We start from the raw sequence: 22027 nt of genomic DNA on the forward strand, positions 1-22027 counted from the left end.
CGTTTAGGGGCCTCGCCATATGAAGAACAGGCACCTTAAAACACCGGGAGTCCTCCAGCGTGGCTGGTGCCTGGGGATGAGAAGAGGCCGAAGGGGCGGCATTGGTTCTCCAGCCGGTTCTCTTGGGAACAGGAATGCACGGGACAGAACAGAGGGCAGACTGGCTGCTCTCAGTGAATGACTGTGAATGACTTCTCTCTCCCTTCTACCCAGGTTTATCCTAAGCACTCAAAGGAGTTCTGAGTGAGGCAAATGAGAGAACACTATCAACCCCTCCTCTTCACATAGTCCTCAGGAAAACTTCGATTGGATCCCCGGGTTTTTACAAATAAATGTATGTTTTAAATTGTGGTAAAATACACATATGAAATTTACCATTTTAACCATTTTTAAGTGTACAGTTCAGTGGCATCAAGTACGTTTACACTGTTGCGCAACCATTACCACCAACACCCACCTCCGAAAATTTTTCATCTCGCAAAACTAAAACTCTGTACCTATTAAATACTAACTGGCCATTCTGCTCTCCACCCCCCCACCCCGCCCTTGCCCCTGGCAAGCACCATTCCACGCTCTGCCTCAATGAGTTTGACTACTCTCAGTACCTCCTATAAGTGGACTTATACAGTATTTACCATTTTGTAACTGGCTTATGTCACTTAATATAATATCCTCAAAAGTCATCCTACCTGTGGCCCACAGGCCACATGCAGCCCAGGACGGCTGTGAATGTGGCCCAACACAAAATCCGAAATTTACATAAAACATTATGCGATGTTTTGGTGAGTATGTGTTGCAATGTATTTAATGGGTGGCCCAAGACAACTCTTCTTCTTCCAGTGTGGCCCAGAGACGCCAAAAGGTTGGACACTCCTATAGCAGGTGTCGGAATTTCCTTCCTTTTTAAGGCTGAATAATATTCCATTTTGTGCATCTACCACATTTTGTTTATCCATTAATTCGTCCATGGACACTGGGGTTGCTTCCACTTTGGGGCTATCGTGAACAATGCTGTATGAGCATACGTATGCAAATCCCTACTTTTAAGTTTTTGGGATCTACTGTACTGTTTTCTGTAGCAGATGCACCATTTTATTTTCCGAATAGCAATGCACGAGGGTTCCAATTTGTCCACATCCTCACCAGTACTTCTCACTTTCTGTATTGTTGATAACAGCCACTGCAATAAGTACGGAGTGGTATCTCATTATAGTTTGATTTGCTTTTCCCTAGTGATTAATGATGTTGAGCACCTTTTCATGGGCTTATTGGCCATTTGACTATCTTCTTTGGAGAAATGTCTATTAAGTCCTTTGCCTATTTTTGAATCAGGTTGTTTGGTTTTTGTTGTTGCGTTTCCTATATATTCTGGGTATTGATCCCTTATCAGATAAGTGATTTGCAAATATTTTCCCCCATCCTGTGGGCTGCCTTTTTACGCCACTGAAAGTGTCCTTTGGTGCACTGAGTTTCACTTTGATGAAGTCCAATGTGTCTGTTTTTTCCTTTGATGACTGCGTCTTTGTTATTGTATCCAAGAAATCATTGCCCACTCCAATGGGGTGAAGTTTTCCCCTGGGAGCCCCATTTTATTAAGTCATTTTATAAGGGTTTATGGAGAGCATCTTTAGATAGAACAAGTAGATAACCGAAGTCCAGGGGAGGGGTTCACTGATCTGCCAGACAGCCTGCAGCTTAATAAGCCACCCCTGCAATTGGACTCTGTTCCGCTCTGGGAAGAAAACAAGGTGAAAGAAGAGAGCTGCCTCCAACCAGCAGGGACAGGGAGCATTGGGGGAAGAGTCTCCACTCTCCGCCGTGTTTACGTTCTTTTCCTTTGTGAGTCCAGGCTCCTTTGCATGATCTACGGGCTCCAGTTGGCTTAACCAAGTAACTTACTCCATATGTGTTTCCTCACCAACACCCCCATCTAATCTCTGTCCCAACGTGTTGAGTGAATGCTGTGCTCACAGAAGACAGAAACCCTGACAAGCAATTAGGGAAGGACCAAGATCAAAGAGCTGGGTAACAAACCAAGTCCAGGCCTGTCGGGATGCCTTAACTGAGATTTGCAGAGTCTCTCCAACCTCTGACCCTCGCTTCCCCCAGCGAGGACACAGCGCAGTGTGAGGAGCCCAGTCACCACCACCAGCACAGCCTCTCTCTCACAGGCCAGCTCCCTAACGCATGATTTTGCACATCTGTCCTAAACACTCACCAGCACAGGCTTTGAGGCAACCCTGTTCGGCTGAAATGGCTCTGGCCAGAAAATTATAACAAGAGTTACAACAAGACTGTCCTGTCCCTCCAAAGACTGGCACTCATGCCATCAGAGCCATCATCATTGTGACCTTTTTCAGTGGTAGGGAAGCTGGAGAAGCAGACTCGAATTAGCCCCAGTAGAATGGAGAACAACAACGCAGATCCTCTCCCCTTCACCCTGCTCAGTCCAGATGGGCTGATCGCCTCTGGTTTGTGACATTTAGGGAGGTAACAGGGCCAGCTTTGGAGATGCACTGTAACGTTGAAGGGCTTGGGTTTGTATCTCTACTCTAACATTTACAACTAGCCGTTGACCTTGGCCGAATAATCCGCATCTCAGTTTCCTCATCTGTAAATGGGAGTAATTAAGTCCGAATTTATACAGTCATGAAGGTTGGCTCTGGGAAGTGCCCAACACATACCAACACTGAGTATTCACGGTGGCTGTTCCCACAGAGCTGTGTGTCTGTCACAGACTCCCCCTGTAGTTCCTTAAGGTCAGGAACTGGGACTTGTCATTAAGCCCCCAGCACATAGTAGATCCTCAATAAATATTGGCTGAACGGACAGCCACAAGAAGAATCTCTTTCCCTTATCCCTGTACAGCATTTGGCTGTGAGTTTCGGGGGTGGGGGGCGGAAATCAATGAAGTACTGTCCCCACTGGGCCTCGGCAGTTAAACCAGCTTCCTCTCAGGGGTCACACATCAGGAGGACAGAGCGTCAGTCTTGTCAGAGAAAGGAGGCCTTGACCCAGCAGAGCTACCTCAAGAGTGTTTTGCATAGCAATGCACCCATGGATTTTAACTGAGGACTTTCCCCCAATTCCTTGAGGATCCATTAAACTGACAGCTTGGCACCCGCACACTGATGCCTGTTTTCCATCTACCACAAGCTGTACAAGTGCCTTATGTTTAATCCACTCTGAATTTTTAAGCAACTGTGTGAAAACAAAAAACTCAGAAAAGAAAAAATAGGCCTGGTTAAGTTATTTCACCTACAAAACAATGCGTGTGTCCTCTCTGTCGTCCTCCCTCCATAACTGGTATATTTGGGCTTTTTGCTCAACTCAAAGATCTTGACCGGCGGCAGTTTCTTTTTGCCTATTAAAGGAGGCTGTGCTCCAGGTCAAAGCCACCCAAAGTGCTGGTCCTCGAGAAGACAAGTAGCTCACACCAAAATGTAAATCAATTCTTTGCTTTTTTCTACAAAAGGTATTGCTGTAAAAATAAAATGTCAGCTCAGCTGAACAGTATGGTCAGTGCGGAAGTTGAGGTACCTGTCCTGTGGGCGGGTACCACAGAGCCCACAGATCTACATCACCTGGGCATCACACTTGGAGAAGCATTTTCCAGATCATGAAACTGCCCATATCCTGAGAACAACCAGACTGACATTTGTGATGGACTTTTGAGGGGTTTTTTTTGCCACCTCATATCCTTATCCCTTCTTTTGGTAAAGCACCCAATATTGAGGGTCTGCCACACCCTGTTCCAGTCTGTGGGATTCCAGATAGGGATCCTGTATGGCCAGGCCCAGCTAAACAGAGCTCTGAGTCTCTCCAGCCACAGTGATTAGTTGAGGAAGGCCTTGGCCCAGGGCCAGACAATCAGCATGATTCCATGTTCCTAGTTAGCTTTCAGACCTGGGATGGTAGTGGCCCTGACTGACCCAACCAGTATGAATCCAGGGACTCACACAGGAGCTGCAAGGAAGAGAGTCTCTTTCCATTACACTTAAAATTGTGAGGATGTGAGTCAGTAGACAACAACACCCATGAGGGGAGAGCCTGGCAAAAGGTCAGAAATGGGGCAAAGACAGAGAGTGGAATTAAAAGACAAAGAGACAGAAACTGGATTCTGAGGATATCATTGGATCTTCTGGATCAAGCCCTGCCTGAAGCAGATGATATCTACCATCTGACTTTTCACTTATGTGAACCAGTAAATTTCCCTTTTACTTAGACCAGTTTATAAGCGTTTCAACACTTGCAACCAAACAAGTCTGAACTTATGCATGACTGCTATACCCTGGGCCTGTTCTAAAACCCCTACACATTGAACCTAAAGAGGAAATCGGAAAAGGCAAAAGGTCAGAAGAGCTGCCACTCTCTACAGCCAGAGGCAGATGACCAAGACTCTGCACACGAGTTCCTTCCTCTCTCAGGTGGTTAACGTCGACCTCACCCATCACCTATCAAGTGACTATGAGATAGAGAAAGAAAAAAAAATCACTCTGGAAACATGAAAAAGCATCGTACAAATAAAAATGTTATTATTAACACAACACCTTAGTTAGTCAAACTTCAAAATTCTAGCATCAATAACTACCCAGATCCTCTAAAAATTTTAAAGGCCTTTAGACAACACATTGATTTTTTTATCAAATGCTCTGCTCTGTTATAGGACAGGAAGCACCCTCTGCAGGCCGCAGGCTGTAAAGTAAGGCAACAGCCTCGCAGGAGTCCCACAGCCCACGGCCAGCACAGGCCTCCCGGTCTGGGCCGAGCCCCAGCATGCACTGCGGGTTATTTCTTAGGCCCACCCAGGGCATTTCTCCCTCCACTGCACACATCATCCCCTTTACTTAAGTAGTTGGAAAGCTTATAAGCTTAAAAATCATGGAAAAAAATGTTGATTTAATTTATAAATTACTGCCATTAATTCTCAACCACTATTTTGCAACTTCAGAGTTGTCCTAACAATAATATTGTGATCCAGTTAGGCAGATCTTGTTTGTTTGTTTTTTTAATGTTTTCATATCTGAGAGCTAAGGGACCAATATGACAACATACTTTACATAAAAGGACTGAATTGTTTTGCAAGTTTTGCACTTTTCCAAAAATAAGAATGCAGTTTTTATGTAACTGATACACAAAAACAGTTCGTAGTCAAGATAAAAACAGGAAGAGGCATGACCACCATTACTGATTTTTAAGCTGCACTCTGCGTCTCTGGTCAATGGCGGTATTAATGGATTCTCTTTTGATGGCAAAATAACTAAATTTCTGGAGTTCCATATAGTGAAACTGGAAGAAGTTTTTTCTTCACAGTGACCACCTTTGAGGAGCTCAATCCTGGCGGGGATTAGGATAGGAAGATAGAGACTTTGTTCACTAGGCTCCCCTCGTTACTGGGTACCAACTCTGTGCCAGGTGCGTACATCCACAGCTGAACCCAGCATGCCCCGGGCGACGGGTCCAATGGCCAGGGTTCCGGTTCCCCAGGAGCAAGGAGCAGCTCTCGCCCTCTCCTGAGGATGGACTATGTTCAGGCAGAGCAGGCTGTCATTCTCTGTGGCAGACCCCGCAAATGTCACTGTTCTTTCTTCCTGTATCTCCATGTGTGCCTCTCCATCTTACAAAACGAGTTGGCCCTCCCTTGTTCTCTGTTTATCTTCAATTCAGGGAGAGGAAGTGAAAGTGCCCATGCTGGCCTCAAGTCCAAGGCTTGTTTTCCAATCTAGCTGTGCCACCATTAAAGCTAGAGCTTTGTTCCCCACTGATCCGGGTGCAGTGAGTTAAAAGGCAAAGGGACAGAAGACAGAAGCTCTGTCCCCCAAGACCTCTGACACTTACCAGTCTGGACAATGCTCTGGAACCAGCATAGATTATGCCCACAAACAGCACCGCAGCAGGAAGCCACGTCAAAACATTAGATCTAGAAAGCAGAAAAGAAGCCAAAATACTTCTGTTACTTTATGTCCAAAAGACCTAGCCGGAAGGTATCACCCTTCAGATGCACCAAGTACAGTGACAGCGGCTACCTAAACATCCTTGAGTGACAGGAGAAGTGTGGCGTGGCCTGTATCTACTGACAGAGATGGGGGCTAGCAGAGCCGTCCTGCCTCCAGCCCACCACTCTGCTGCCCACCTAGCGTCACTGATCCCCCAACAGGGCATGGAGGAACAGAGCAGGGAAAAGCCTTCCTTCCGGTCGGGAGAGAAAACAAATCTAATTTTCTAAGGGGACAGTGAACATTATTCTTTGGATTTTAAGTAGCCAGAAGTGTTGAACTTATGCCAAATTATTAAAAATGTTAAAAGGCTATTTACCTAGGCAATATACCAAACGGCTCTGAGCTTCCACAACCAAAGGAACAAAAGTGTCGAAGGACAGAACTGAGAAGTAAAAGAGTGCTAGCACTCGAGCTGGGAGGCCAGGTGCTGACTGCTTCAACCATTAACCTGGAATGCCGGTCCCAGGAAACTTTAAGGACTTGATTCAATTGTGGCCACACCAAGAACTGCCTTTTTCATTACGGTTTAGAATCTTGCTCTCCTCAAGAAAAGCAAAATCCCAGTGTTTAAATGGAGTGCATATCCCTGAGGCTGCAGTTTGCTTCTCCCCATCAGTTACAAAGGCATTCAGTCCATTAATTCAAGTTCCCAGAGTTATTCTGCTAGCAGATCTAAATAGATGCAACCATTCCAGCAGGATATAACATAATAGTCCCAACTAACCCAATGAACTGCTCTTCTGGGATGGTGCCCGCTCAAGAAATGATCTTTGTTAATTTTATCAGCATGAGCAGGCACTCCATCCGTGGTCAGACCTGCTTCCCAGGGTACATGGCATGAAAATGTTTCCATTCTCTTGTAAGGGCTTTAAACCCTACTTTCTGGACACATTCATTCAGCAAACACTTACAGCAACTTGGGAGGTGCTGACAGCACCGTAATTATTAACAGCGACATCGCCTTGGCATTTGGTGAGCACGAGCTACGAACCAGACGCTGTGCTCAGTGTTTCTGCACCTTATGAAGATCTGCACAACAGTCTCATGAGGAAAGCATCACAGTGATGACCCCCATCACGCAGACGAGGACACTGAGGCACAAAGAGTTTAAATAACTTGCCTGTGGTCAGAAGAGTTGGTAATGGCAAAGCCAGAATTTGAATTCCAGTCTGCCTGACGCTAAAGCCCCAGATGTTAACCACCCTTTTATACTTTAGCCTCAAGGACCTCAGAATCTGATGGCAGCAAACACAGCACACTCTTGCCGTGCTAGCAGACCAAACAGCTAAAGATCGGAGGAATGTTACCAGTCCTGCTGCAGTAACAGACGTCTGTACTTCCAACCAATCGGTGAACAGAAACAGGGAGATGCCATCCTCTAGCCCAATGGGTCAAGTGTAACACCAGCCAAGTGCTTCTCTTCTAGGAAAAGGTTTTTCCATTGGACGTTAAGGGTCAACAGAGACAGGATCCAGGCCCATGGCCTGCTGCGGACCGGAAGGAAGCCCGGAGCATATACTGCAGGGAGCCCTGATGAGGAAGGAAGGAAGAGGGCGCTGGGTGAAGAGGCAGCTGGCCTAGCTGCAGCAGGCCCAGGGCTCTGGAATGTGAGGTCAGTGAGGCCCCAGAATTTTGTGCTCCATTCCCTCTCGAACAAAGAAAGCTCCTGCCGTGTCATGTACTCCAAGGGACACTAGGGTATCTGAGCAGCCACAGACAGGAGGCAAAGAAAACATGGCTAAGGAACATCGTGTACTTAACCCTTCTCCCTGAAAACACAAAGATATAAATTTAACTACAAAAAATATGCATAGGTCTCATTGGATCAAAGAAACGTCTGGGAGATAGATGCTACAGGGCAGCTGCGTGGGCATTTGGGGACCTTGAGCCAGGCCCAGGCGCACTCCTGCCTGTGTTCTGCCCCATCACCTCACTCGGGGCCCATCTTCAAGGTGGATGAGGAACAACCTGCAGTAATGGCGGAACTGCAGACACCCGCAGACGTGGTTGGGTGCAGAGCCATTTCTAGGCCCAGCTCCCAATCTCTTATCAGTGAGACGGCTGCCTTCCTCCACCACACACCAACATAAACTATAACTGCTATTAAGAATAACAAATGCAAACCCTGACTGGTGTAGCTCAGTGGGTTGGGCATCATCCCACAAATCACAAGATCACCAGTTCAATTCCTGGTCAGAGCACACGCCTGGTTTTTGGGCTGGTCCCCACTTGGGGGTATGTGAGAGGCAGCTGACCGATGTTTCTCTCTCACACATCAATGTTTCTCTCCTCTTTCTCCCTCCCTTCCCCTCTCCCTAAAAAATAAATAAATAAAATCTTAAAAACAATAACAAATGTGAATCACTAGAAAAACTGCTACTGAACCAGGTATGGGCAAGACAAATGTGAAAGGATAGAAAGAAAATAAAATATAATGAAAAATCAGAAGGATTCTGCACACATATTGTTTCAAAGGGTCAAAGTTCTCATTTCAATAAAAATCAGAGTAAATGCTGTGTCGTTTATGCAAGAAAAGACTCAAAGGAATACTAGTTGACAATCCATTTATAAAAGAAAAGCCTTACCAAGAGATTAGCAAATTAATGCATAATTCTACATCTTAATTTAAAATTGTTTTGCTTTCCTGTGGGAGCCACCGGGCTGAGAGAAGCACGGCCCTCCCCTCTCCACACCACGGCACATGCTCCACGGCCGTCAGTACACTCTGAAAAGGGGGCGTCACCCGGCACAAACGTCGCTTTGCCTGCTGTGTTCAAGGCCCCCGCTCGACCAGATATTGTGAGCTTTGTTCGCATTGACTTAAGCAAAAACAGCAGCCAGCTCTACGCTGCCAGTGAATTGGCAGGCCATGAAACCAGAGATGAGCTGTGGAGTACTGGCAGAGCTGGGCCTTGAATTCCCGGAGTTCAAGGTGAGACTCATCGTTCTGGCCACGGTGCTTTTGGAAAAATGTATCATGGGGCCGTGTGTTTGTACCAACAAAAAGCTGGTGCCATTGGCATCGCAGAGTGGACACAACACAGAAGCAATATGCCATCTGCTCTGCCCTGGCTGCCTCGGCCTTACCAGCACTGACCATGTCTAAAGGTCATCATATTGAGGAAGTTCTTGAACTTCCTTCCGAGCCTGAAGATAAAGTGGAAGCCTATGAGAAACTAAGAAGGCTGTTTTCTTCTTAAGAAGCTTAAGGCCTGGGATGACATTAACAAGGCCCGTGTCTCTCAGCCAATGAGAGCTGGCAAGGTAAAATAAGAAACCACTGTTGTGTCCAGCACAGAGGGACTTTGCATCATCTATAACGTGGATGACAACATCACCAAAACCTTCAGAAACTTCCCCAGAACTACTCTGCTTAATGTAAGCAAACTGAACATTTTGAAACTGTCGTGGTGGACAAGTGGGCTGTTTCTGCGTTTGGACTGAAAATGCTTTCTACAAGTTAGATGATCTGTATGGCACTTGGTGTAACCTGCCTCCTGCAAGAGTAACTACAACCTTCCCGTGCTTCGGTCCCCTTCAGAGCAGGCACCTGGGCACCTCACACAGTTCTCCCAGTCGATCGTGTTTTCCTGAATCTCACTGCTGGTCTGAAAACTCTTCCCTTTCAAAGGTGATTTTAGTTTTGGGAAAAGCCGGAAGTCACATGTCACCAAATCTGGGCTGTAGGGGGGCTGAGTCACCTGGGTGATTTGATGTTTCACCAAAAACTCTGCATGAGTCAGCGCATTGTCGTGATGAAGCTGCCAATCACCAGTTGCCCATAGCCAATGCTTCTGAATCACCCAAATAGTTTCTGCAGAGGAATATTCAAGCTTTATGCAAAATCTGATACAGATTCATTGCCCTACTCACTCGGTCATTTTGAATGCAGGGGCCACACAGTGCACACGCTCACTGAACAGAGTCTACCACCCCCACTGACTAGTACAGTGAAGTCATCACTGTTCACACATGTGCATTCCAGTCCTCTCTCCTTGGCTGTCAGGTTACATCGACGTCGTGCAAACTCTTCTTGTTATATTAACAACGACTGGACCTTTTCTGGACAGACCTTGTATAATCTAATTCGCATGCTGAAAACATTGGCTACAGTACGGAGAATAGATTGAAATGGGGTTGGGGATGTGACAGCAGGAGACCAGGTAGGTGTAGATTGCAGTGGTCCAGACAGGAGAAGATGGAGGTGGAGAGAATGGACCAATTTGAGAAATCAATAGAACTTGGCGGCAACTTCTACTGTGAGGTGAGGGATAGAAGACACCAAGAATGACTTCCAGGTTTCCAATTTGAATAGTGGATGGATGGTGGTGGACTAACATATGGAAAACTGACTGAAGAAATCATTAACTCAGTCTTGAATATTGCAAACTTGAGGTGCAAATAGAGAATTGGATGTAAGGGTCGGGGACCTTCCCCTGTTCTCTAGTGAGCAAGAACGTACTATTAAATGTGTCTTACATTTGATTTTCCAGTATTCCCTTAACTCCCAGTTTTGAGGATAAAATTCAAATATATTCTGTTCAACATAATCCCTCCCCACCCCCCTTGGTACAGTATTCTCGGCAATAAGAGCCTCTTAAGGTTTGGTAAGACTTCATCACAAACATATTCTTCATTAACTGTTTATTCCCCAATTCTAGGCAACACTGAGCCCGTGAAATTTATGAGCTAGTGGGGCAGCAAACAGACCGGCAGTCAGGGGAGCGCACAGCCAGGCCTCCCTGCAACAGAGAACCTGCTCTGCCAGGAGGAGTGGACGCAACTGACAGCTGCACTAACACAATCTGAACAATTGTTTCCACTTGCGGCTTCAGGAACTAGAAAGTAGCTCTCTGCCTTACAAGGTTTCCACCACTGTTAATGTGCTACCACAACGCAGAGGGGTCAGACAGTCACCCAGGGCAGATAAGACACCCTATTTTTCAGTAGCGTGGAAACAAGGTAACAACATGAGCTACAAGGGCGGTGGTGCTTCTTTGTGCTTTTGCCATCTTGGCATATGTTTAAAACATCATTTCTTTAGGAAGAAATAAAACTATGACTTTAAAACCCTAGTTAGCTCTCAGGCACCATTAACTGAGGATTATTTTCTAGGGAGATGCAGTAATAACAGATGGAAATCATACCTGGTTTGGGGCACTGGGGAGTATAATCTCATAACGATGACATGGTTATGCACATCACTGGAAAGAATTAAGTAGCTCTGTTCGCTCCCACGGAATGTCCCATCAATTAGAAGACTACCTTTAACCAGTAGCTCTAAGGGGTAGACAGACTTCACACATTTCTCTGGGCTGTGGCCTTTCTTGTATGTCAGGTTATCCAGGGCTGGGGTCACCTAAAGGTCATCTAGGGCATCTAGGGGTGGGGGGCAGAAGCACAGGGCAGAGGTTTTGTGCAGAGGAAAGAATGTGCCTTTATGGTCAGGCGAACTTTCACACAGAAGGTTTATGTCCCAACTCTAAAGCTAGTCCATTCATATCCCCAATCTAAAGCTAGTTTGCAATAAGCACTCAGTTTAGGTTTTTCATTTATAAAATGGGGATAATAATGCTCAGACAGCTACTGAGAAGATGAGCCAAGAGGATGAATATGCAGCATTTGGGACAGTGCGTGGCACTTGAAAACAACACATAACCCCAGACAGAAGCCAGTGAAGAAGCCTGTTAGATCCACCCACATAAAAAAGCCAAAGACACCATAAAGAAAACTGAGAGATAATTAACAAACCAGGCAAACATACTGGCAACATATAAAACAGGCTGGAGTTTAATGTATAAGAAGTACTTACAAGTCAATAAGAAAAAAAATCAACTCCTCAAAAGAAAAAAAAAATCAAGGGGATTGACTGTGGCTGAGAGGGGTGGGCTGGGTGGAGGGGGACAAAAAGGGAAAACATTGGGACAACTGTACTAGAATAAACAATAAAACAATAACGTAGAAAAAATAAAAAGTCAGTGGACAAAACCAGGTAATTTTACATTTCTCTCCGTCTCTCTCTTGGCCTCTCTCTCTCTCTCTCACACAATATAAATGGCCAATAAACATATAGAAAGTTATTCAACCACCCTAATAATAAAAGAACTTTAAGTTAAGACAATGATTTATCAAGTTTTTTCCAAGACTAGGAATTTTTTCAAGTTAGTATCTAATATGAAGCTCATGAAATCAATTCCTTCTTATATGGCTATGAGATATCTTTGGTGTCTTTCTAGAGGGTATGTATGTACTACTTAGCTACACTTATCAAGAGCCTTAAAAATACTCTCTGGGGGTATTTAAAGGTATCCAAGCTGTTTTCATTTACACGTGGAATTAAAGCATTCTGGCCTCCTTGTTGTTCACCAGAGACGCCAGCACCTCAGGGTTTGGACCGCATTCTCTGCCTGGAACCCTCTCCCTCCAGCCACCTGCACACCCACTCTCTCACATATTCAGATCTCCACTCACAAAGTCATCTTGTCCATGAGTCCTTCTCACCCACCACGTACAAAATAGCAGCCGCCAGCCACGCCCACGGGCACTCGCACACGGGCACTCACACACGGGCACACGCACCTATCCCCTCACCTGGCGTTATTTGTCTCCACACTTACCACCCACCCTCTGAGACACCATATATTGCGGTTTGCATTTGTCTTGTCTGTCAACTTCCCTCAGAATATAAGGTAGTTGAGGGCAAAGATTTTTGTCTGCTTGGTTCATTGTGCACCCCCAGCACCAAGAAAAATGTCTGGTATATACATAACAGACCCTCAAATATTGGTTGAATAAATCACCATGTATTACTCTGGTAACTTACCCTTCTCCCTCTAGATTGGTTCAAGGGGAAAACAACAGCAACAAAATATATCAGGAAACTCCAGTCATGACCCTAATTCACATTTCTTCATCTGCTTTTCTCACGCCCTGAACAGAATCACTGGTGCTTACAGCTACTCAGTTTTTAAGGGCATGGGCAAGACCAAAAAGTACCTATATCCTGCCAGCTGCCTCTCCAAATGGCCCTAACGGGGATTTCAAACAGTTTCAAATTCAATAAACATTTATAACAATCATGTTACATCCCATAACTATGACAACAAATAATAAACTGCATTAAAAAACAAGCAAACATGTTTTTCTTCAATAGACGTGAACTTAGAAACAGAATGGAGGCGATTTTATCTTCTATAATAATTTATCTCTTTCTTTTTTTATTCGATTTATTGGGATAACATTGGTTAATAAAATCATATAGGATTCCGGTATAAAATTCTATTATATATCATCTGTATATTGTATGGATTGTCTTATTAAAAAATAGTACCTATCCATGCTATATAATATTGAAAATAGATCATCAAGAAAAGTGTTATAATTACAATCCCACTACCCAAATACCCACTGTTAAGACCTTGTTATGTCTCCTTCCAAACAATGACAGATGCCCGTATAGAAGCACTTCAGTAAAAATGGGGCCCTACTGTATATATTGCTTTATAATCTGCTTACTACCTTTCCATGTCAAAAAAAATTCACAATTTATAAACCATTAAATACTAAGCTACTTCTGCACATTTAAGTAAATCCTATTTTCACTATTCTAATGCTGTAATGGTTATCCTTGAATATATTCTCTTCTTACATTCATGATGTTTTTGCAATATTTAGGATAAGTTCCCATAAGTGTGCAACTGCTGTTTAAAGATATGTGCACCACTTGTGTGACTGGTTATAAAATTGCCATCCAGAGTGTTGGGACCCGCCCTGCCTGGTTTCAGAAGCTATAACCCTCCATGGCTAAGGCTAAGTAAGAGACCTTGGGACCAAAAGCCACTAAGGAGACAAAGCTTATCTTCCTGGCATGGGCGCCACCTCTGCCCCCTTTACTTCACCCTGCTTGGCCCTGGGCAGATGACTGGCTAGCCAATGACAGGTAAGATTCCTCAAGGGAGGGATGACCTAAGACAGGCACAGTAGCAAAAGGGCCCTCAGGGAAGGACGTGGGCTATAGAAATAGGGGGTGATGGACCCTCGTTCCTCAGCTTTGACATAGCCTGAGTCCTCATTCTGTCTGTGACAAGTCTCCTAATCTCTTGGCTGCCTTGCTTCCCCTGCCTGACTTAAGCCTGAAACAACACCAGACATGGGTGTGGGTCTGTGCTGGAACAGGTGGTTCCCCAGGGCAATCAGGCCTAAGAAAGAATGCATAAAATCCTGTGAAACCTGCTTTGCTAAGAATTCCCTTAATTTTCTGATAAGGGTCCAAGCATGAAATGAGCTTGTTTCCCAAAGTTTCATGGCCCTTTAGCTATCTGACCCTGACTCAAAATAAACCCTCATAGTTCTTTAAATGTTATCTATTGTTTCATCATTATGGCCTGACAATGATTGATGAGCTTTTCCTGTATTCCTGTGCAAATTGAACCCAGTAAAAGCCCATTGAGGAACAGGCTCAAGGCCCTTCTCCTTTGAGAGCCTGGCCACCTCTCCTCCCCAAGCAGATCATGTCTTGGTAGAATTATTCTCATCTGCGACAGCTAGGGGGGCTCTTGGGCAGAGCCCCCCCACACCGGAGGTTATACTGACTCACTCTCCACTATGAACTACATGATTGTGTCCCCACAAAATCACATGTTGAAACCCTAACTCTGATGGCATTTGGAGGGGGACATTCAGGAGGAAACTTAGCTCATGAGGGTGGAGCTCTCATGATGGAATTAGTGCCCTTATAAGAAGAGCCCCAAGAGAGCAGCTATCGGTAAACCAAGAAGAGGCCCTCAATAGAACCCAACCAGCTGGCACCCTGATCTTGGACTTCCTAGTCTCCAGAAACATGAGAAATAAATTTTTGTTGTTTAAACCACCAAGTCTATGGTATTTTTGTTATAGCAGCCCACACTGACTAAGACATCCTCCTTTATAGCTCTAACTCTGTATGACTCTAAAATAGCCAATGGCCTCCAGAGTAGGAACAAAGGAGGCACGTACTATTTATTAATACACTCTTTCTCTCTCCAACTTTCATTCACAAGGTGGCACCACTTGGACTTCCCATGCTGGTTTTTCTTACGTTGCCCTTTGTGCCAACAAAGGAGGCAAGATGGAACTAAACCCTGAGGTGGTCCTGGCAGAACCTGGGATCTCTGTGGTGCATGGGCCTCTGAGGAGCAGCTGGGCCAGTGAGTGTGTGTGTGTCTATATCTGTGTGTGCATGTGTGTGTGGGAAAGGATCTCACAGCAACTCCTAGGGCACAGGTGGCAAACACAAGGCCCAGGGGCCGAATCCGGCCCTCCACCTTGTTTTATCTGGCCCAGTTCCTTGTTTCCACCCGGCGGCAGTGCTGAGCTCCTTGCCCCTAGTTAAGGAGCAGTTACATTTATACAGTCCTGAAATAGCATCTGGCCCTTTGAAGGCAACCGCGAGGCTGATGTGGCCCCCGGTGAAAATGAGTTTGACACCCCGGTCCTAGGGAGAAAGATTACAGACCGCACAATTGCAGACTGCAGCCCCTGCTGAAGGACTATTTGCCACAGGGTCTGGTTTGAAAATTGTGCTGATACATAATAATTCTTACAGGGCTTATGATTTATATCTCGCATGACTTATATGCACATATTGTGTCTTGTTTGAGCTGTGGACTCGTTTTTTGCATGTGCACCCTCTACTGTCCCTAAGAACCCTGATGAATAAAGCATTTTACAAGAAGCATGAAAAATGTTGGCATGACCCATAGAATTGTTATTATTAAGATGAAGGCTAATTAAATTAAATCACTTGATTTTCAAATAGAACTTGCACTATTGAGGGAACATCTGCTCCCTGAGAACAGTTTATCTGATTGAGAGTGCCAGAAGGGCTTCTTGAGCTAAATTCTTGAAAATTCTGTGTGTTATACTGACACCCAGTGGACCTATAAACTGTTTCCAAACATGAAGGTAACAAGCAACCAACATATCAAGGCTCACGTGTTGACTATTGGCATTGCCTAAGCAGTAATGCCTTACGATCATAAAGTCAACATTTGTTTTATAGTTTACAAGGACGTCTAGATAGAATAACTCTATACTCACAGAAAATTCCTACATTTCTTTTCTTTTTTTTTTTGGTCCGTTACTGGTGAATGTGGTCCCCTAAGAGTCTTATTCCCTTTTCTCCTTCTTCCTCCTTTTCTTAGACCGTTCTTCTTCCTGCTTTACTCTTCCTCTGACTCACAGAAGGCCACACGTCCTTGACAAAGTTCAACCCTCATGCTACTTGAACCCAAGAACCCTGTGATGGTGCTGTTTGTCACACAGCATAACTTAGAGTCAGAGTCAGCAAACCACGGCCCCTGCGCCAAATCTCCTCCTGCTTCCTGGTTCCGAACGCAACATTTTGCTTGTACACAACCACTCCTGCCTGCTTATGTACCGTCCACACCTGCACCATGCGACAAACGCAGAGTTGAGTAGCTGTGGTAGAGGCTGTATGGCCCACAAGGCCTAAAATATTTATCCTCTGTCTCTTGTTTGCGGACTCCTGATTTAAAGTGAGGCAGCTTGAGTCCCAACCTCTGGAACTTACAAGCTGGGGTGCCCAAAGCTTCATACACGAGGCAGTGTCCCTGGCTAAACAGAAAGGACCCTGTTACCATTTTTTTTTCTGGAAAGTTCCATTTTTCAGGGCACTTTTATCAGTGGTTCTTCCCACTCGGAATCATCACTTCTTCCCATTTCCCACTTCATTTACTGGCCCGAGATTCTCAACAGGTAGCCCCATTTTGTGTTGAAATGTCACCTGTAGTGAGGTTCTGACAATCTCTGAAGGCCGAACAAGGGCCTCAAAGAAACCAGTTCCCAAATCCCAACCATGCCCTGTCTGAAAAACCACTATTCTCCTCCCCTGTAGTTCCAGCCTGGACCCTGCTGCAGCCTTCAACGGGCCACTGCAGCCTCATTAGTGTGGTTCCCCTCCCCGCAATGCCAGGCCCCTCACCCGCCCCTGACAGGGCCAAGCCTGGTGTGCTGTGAGCCTTCGGAGACAGGCTGAAGGGACAGCACAGAGCAGAGGAGATACTAGTACCAAGAGATAGAGACCAAAAAAGAAAAGAGTAAAAAAATACGTCACCCAGGTCCCCGAAAAATAAGTGAGGCAGGCTAGAAGACATACGGATCTCACTTCTAATGCATATGAGAAAAGAAATTGCAGTACCAGCACCTTGCCAGCCCACAGTCCACAAGTGACTAAAGGTCCAAACTAATGTGCAAGTCATACGCCTTCCACATCAGGTCTGGGGAGCGTTACATTTTGCAGCGCAGCCTGTGAAGAGGCCAGAGAGGGCTGGGCTGACACAGACTGACAGGGACTCGCCATGTGGTCGATAACAAAGCTCGAGTCCAGTAGATTCCTAGGCATGAGGAGGTACAGGTGTGACCTGCAGGTGTGAAAGGTCAAAGATCCTGTTCTGAAAAAGACAAATGTAATACTTCAGGCTATCACTTACATGTGAATCTTAAAGAAGAAAAAGTCACACATAGAAACAGAGAGTAGAAAAGGTTGCCAGGGGCTGCGGGGAGGGGAAACGGAGGATGGTGAAGGGCACAAAGTTTCAGCTGCGAGGTAAACAGAGTCTGAGGGTCTAGGGTCACTGTGTTATATGACCGATATTTGCTGAGAGAGTAGAACCGAAGTGTTCTTACTACGAAAAGGTAAAAATGTGAGGTGATGGACATGTTCATTAACTGGATGGTAGAAATCTCTCACGATATATACATATATCAAAGCACCAAAAGTGTTGGGTTGGTCAAAATGTTTGTTTGTGTTTTTTCCATATGATGGCTCTGGCAGCACTTAGCTGTCTCTCACTTCATTCGAAACAAGTTTGTTAGATTGTATTGTGACAGCTGCCATATCGGTGTGCATTTTAAAAAAGAATTCTCAAATAGGTGAATTTTTGTGCAGCCATTTAAATACTGAAGATGGAAGAAAATATGCAGCATTTTTGGCATATTATGCTTTATTATTTCCAGAAAGGTAAAAATGCAACTGACACACACAGAAAAGATTTGTGCAGTGTACAGAGAAGGTGCTGTGACTGACCAAACGTGTCAGAAGTGGTTTTCGAAGTTTCCTGCTAGAGATTTCTTGTTGGATGATGCTCCATAGTCGGGCTAACCAGTTGAAGTTGATAGAGATCAAATTGAGACTTTAATTGAGAGCAATCAATGTTATGCCATGCAGGAGATAGCTGACATACTCAAAATGTCCAGATCAATAAAGTTATTGGTAAAAATGAAAAATGTCTCTTTTATTTTATAGAAAAACCCATATGGATTTTTTGGCCAACCCAAAACAATTTAAATATCTTCAAATTTTATTTGTCAACTACACCGCAATGAAGCAGAAAAAAAAACCCTTCCTTTTGTCGTCCCTGGTCATGTGGACACTCCCCCTGGGAACTACCGCAGCCCCCACACCAGCGCCAGTCAGGCCTCATTTAGCATTACGTCCCCTCAGTGTTGTTCGGCATGTTTCCTGAGGAAGTTTTGGAAGCTGGTTTTAGTATCCCCCAGAAGTAACTTCTACAGACACACTTACTGCACTCCTCTGGAGAGAAAACAACAGGGGGAAACATCAAAAACACATGAACTGGAGTGTTAACTTTCCTCTGTGAGCAAAGATGACTTTTTACAAAACTCTAAGAGTCACTCAAAGTTAATGACAAACACCTTAAAACATATTTGGGACATTCCAACCACCAGTAGTTTTGATGATAGTGGGCTATCTCACTTAAAAACAAGTAACCAAACCTTACAACAAGTACAGTCGGGACTCTAATTGACTGTCCCACTGTTCCATTTCTTTAGGGACAAGGCTGAGTTAATTTGGAGGTTTTATCAAAGATATTTGTTATGGTTCTCCACAAAGACCCTCAATGGAAAACTGATGGGTGGGAGCTTCTCCCTCATCTGCTAGAAATCTCTGGTCATAGCCCTGGCTGGGTGGCTCAGTTGGTTGGAGCATTTGTCTGTACGCCAAAAAGGCTGTGGGTTCAATCCCCAGTTGTGTACAGGAGGCAACCAATAGATGCTTCTCTCTCACATTGATGTTTCTCTTTCTCTCTCTCTCTCCCCCACTTCTCTCTCTAAAAAAATCAATAAACATATCCTCAGGTGAGGATTCAAAAAAAAATCTCTAGTCACAAGGGTGTTTTGGAACAAGATGTCTAACTTCGAACTTCTCACACTTGAAAACTTGAGAGTTAAAAGTGGTGAGTAGGTTAAAAAAATTATCTTCAAAGTGTTTTTATTTAAACATGTAGCCTGGTAACTCAGGATCTGGAAGATGAGGTCTTCAACTCCGATGAAATCAGCAGTGGTTCAGGAATACAGTAAAGAGCACTCTGTTCTCGTGCTACCTACCAGATGAAACAGGTCGCAAGGCTCTTTTAGGGTCCCGTTTTGGAAATACAGAAAGCCTCAGCAGAGGACTTCAACATCTGCCAGAAAAACCACGTCAACATTCTGCAATGGCTTGGCAACAGCAGCAGCTGCCATAGAATGAATGACAAGCTTGCAGCTGGGAACCAGTGCTTTCTTTCCCAAGACAGAAGCCTTCAAGGGCATCATCCAACACTTGGTGGTAATAAGCAGTTTGCCAGGAAAATATCCCGCAGGAGAATGATTTCATCGGGCTACTTGGTGGAGTCAACATGATGTGGCCAGAGACTGACTGACACAGCAGATGTGGCCTCTTTGTGACATAAGAAATATGGTGCCTGGTTCTGTAACTTGTCTGAGAGGGAATCTGGGATTCTGCTGTGCTCCAGGCTGTACGGACAGTCTGAATGTGCTCTCTGTGGCACATGCTACTAAGTACCCATTTCGGACCCTCCCTCCAGCCCCACTATTATAATCCCCAGTCCACAATGACCTCGGGGGCTCCAACCATCTTCCTGCTGTTGTTTTCATTTTTCGAGAACCCAACCTCTGCCATCTTCGCACAAGTACACAGTCACGCAACAAAGCTGGGCTCGGGTTTCCGATGACACCATCAGGTAGCCAAGCCTAGTAAGCAACAGCAGCCACGGCAAACAGAAACCCAGCTCAGGCCCATATGAAGAGACACTGGTGCTATGTCCTTGCTGTTTGCCATCTGGTGACGCTCCCTTGCCCGGGGCCTATGACAACTGCAAATTCTGAGCTGTGCCACAGTTATTAACCACATTAGCAGCCGATAACTCTGAGGCACTGAGGTCTTGGACAAGAAGCTTAAGTGAGCTCACATCACGTGTATGGCTGTGAAACCGCCTAAGGAAGTCCAGGAGATAGAGATGAAAAGGTCTCTAAGAAGTTTAGCAAGGGGACTGAAAGGCTATGATCATGGATCTCCTGAGATTAGTGAAACCTAGCATCACCTGAGTTCAACAGTACCTAGTGGGTCTCAAAGCTGTACTGTCAGAGGACCACTTCTTTCAGGGACAAAATCTTGAGAATCTTTGACCTCATCCAATTCTGCTAGTCATTCCCCATCCCAATAAAAAAAAAAAAAAGCAATAATAGTATGAAGAACTCCATCAATAGATGAATGGATAAATAAAATGCGGTATATAATGTGGTACCCATACAAAATGTGGTACACATACAACAGAATATATTCAGCCTTAAAAAAGGAATGAAATTCTGACACACGCTACAACATAGATGAACCTTGAAGCATTACACTAAGTGAAACAAGCCAGTCGCAAAAGGACAAATACTGTCCAATTCCACCTAAATGGGGTACCTAAAATAGGCAAATTCATAGAATACAGAAGTAGAACAGTGATTTACCTGGGGCTGGAGGTAAGGGAGAATGGAGAGTTACTGTTCAATGGGTACACAATTTCTGTTGGGCATGATGAGAAAGTGTTGGAAATGGATGGTGGTAATGATTGCAAAACAGTGTGAATGTCCTTAATAACTAATTGTACACTTAAAAATTGTTAATAAATGGTAAATTTTATGCTATATATATTTTACATACAAAAATGTTTAGGTATGAACAATGGCATTCCTTTTAAGGAAACATGACTAAGGTAATGTTTAAGAGACTATTATTAATAAGTAAATAACTCACAGTGGAAATTACAGGATAATTACGGTTAGGAACACCGAGAAAGTGGAAGACCTGTGCACCCTAGCTCGAAATCCGACAGCAAATTCCTTCAATCTACTCCAATCTCTTGCTTCTTTGGATGAACAAATTCAACGAGTTGGAGTCAGAACACTTCATTATTTAACTATCAAAGCATCAGAACTATCAGAGGCCTTGTGAATTCAGGGCCCATATTTGTTTAAATGAAGACCCAGTTCTCACTCAACTATCCAGCATAACAATGGAGTATAAAGTGACATCACATATAAAATCCCAAAAGTATCTTTATTTTATCAAGTTGAAGGCACTGTATCATGGAAATGCAAAATTATGACTTAATGAACTACTCCTTTGAATTAGTTAAGCATCTTGTGGGGAATATTCTTTCAGCATATGGACTAAGAGAAATTAATCCCCACCTCTGCTCCCAGGGCCTCTCCTTCATAAAGCCTCTTCATACTAGTTTTTCCTCTCTAGTTTTATATCTTCGGGAGAAGATTAGTAATATTTGGGGACTGGGCACGTCCCCAAAGCTTCTCCAGGGTGCCAAGCACAGGGATGACTTCGCAATCAAGCAGGTAACCTGACTGTCGGGGAAGCTGGGCAGATAACCTGGATAACTAGGCAAACGACTTGGCCAGATCACTCATTTGGGACATTTACCTTATTCGTATAAAACTTAACTTCATTTTCTTGTAATTTTGTGCATCATTTCAGGCAAGGTATGATATTCTTAAAGAGTCATGAGAATTTATCTAGATGAGGCAGGAAGTGAATAGCCAATTCAGATTCTAATTTTGGCTGAAAAATGTCATAGCCTGTGAGATTTCTTTTAAATATATTTGAAAAGCTGTCTTTACAGAATCAACAATTAATGAGATGTATGCTATGAATTGGACCCTGGAAC

General features: G+C 44.5%; 1 protein-coding gene across 2 annotated transcripts in view; it reads right to left on the bottom strand.

Moving 5' to 3' along the window:
* TMEM241 (transmembrane protein 241) overlaps positions 1 to 22027 on the bottom strand; it is a 111950-nt gene that overhangs the window by 80769 nt on the left and 9154 nt on the right. For both annotated transcript variants that reach the window (XM_045187894.2, XM_024580533.3), the window contains one exon: positions 5839 to 5920. In XM_045187894.2, coding sequence (XP_045043829.2) covers positions 5839 to 5920 — 82 coding nt within the window. The remainder of the gene's footprint in view (positions 1 to 5838; positions 5921 to 22027) is intronic.

Source organism: Desmodus rotundus, chromosome 10 (genome assembly GCF_022682495.2).
Source record: "Desmodus rotundus isolate HL8 chromosome 10, HLdesRot8A.1, whole genome shotgun sequence".
Classification (NCBI taxonomy): Eukaryota; Metazoa; Chordata; class Mammalia; order Chiroptera; family Phyllostomidae; genus Desmodus; species Desmodus rotundus.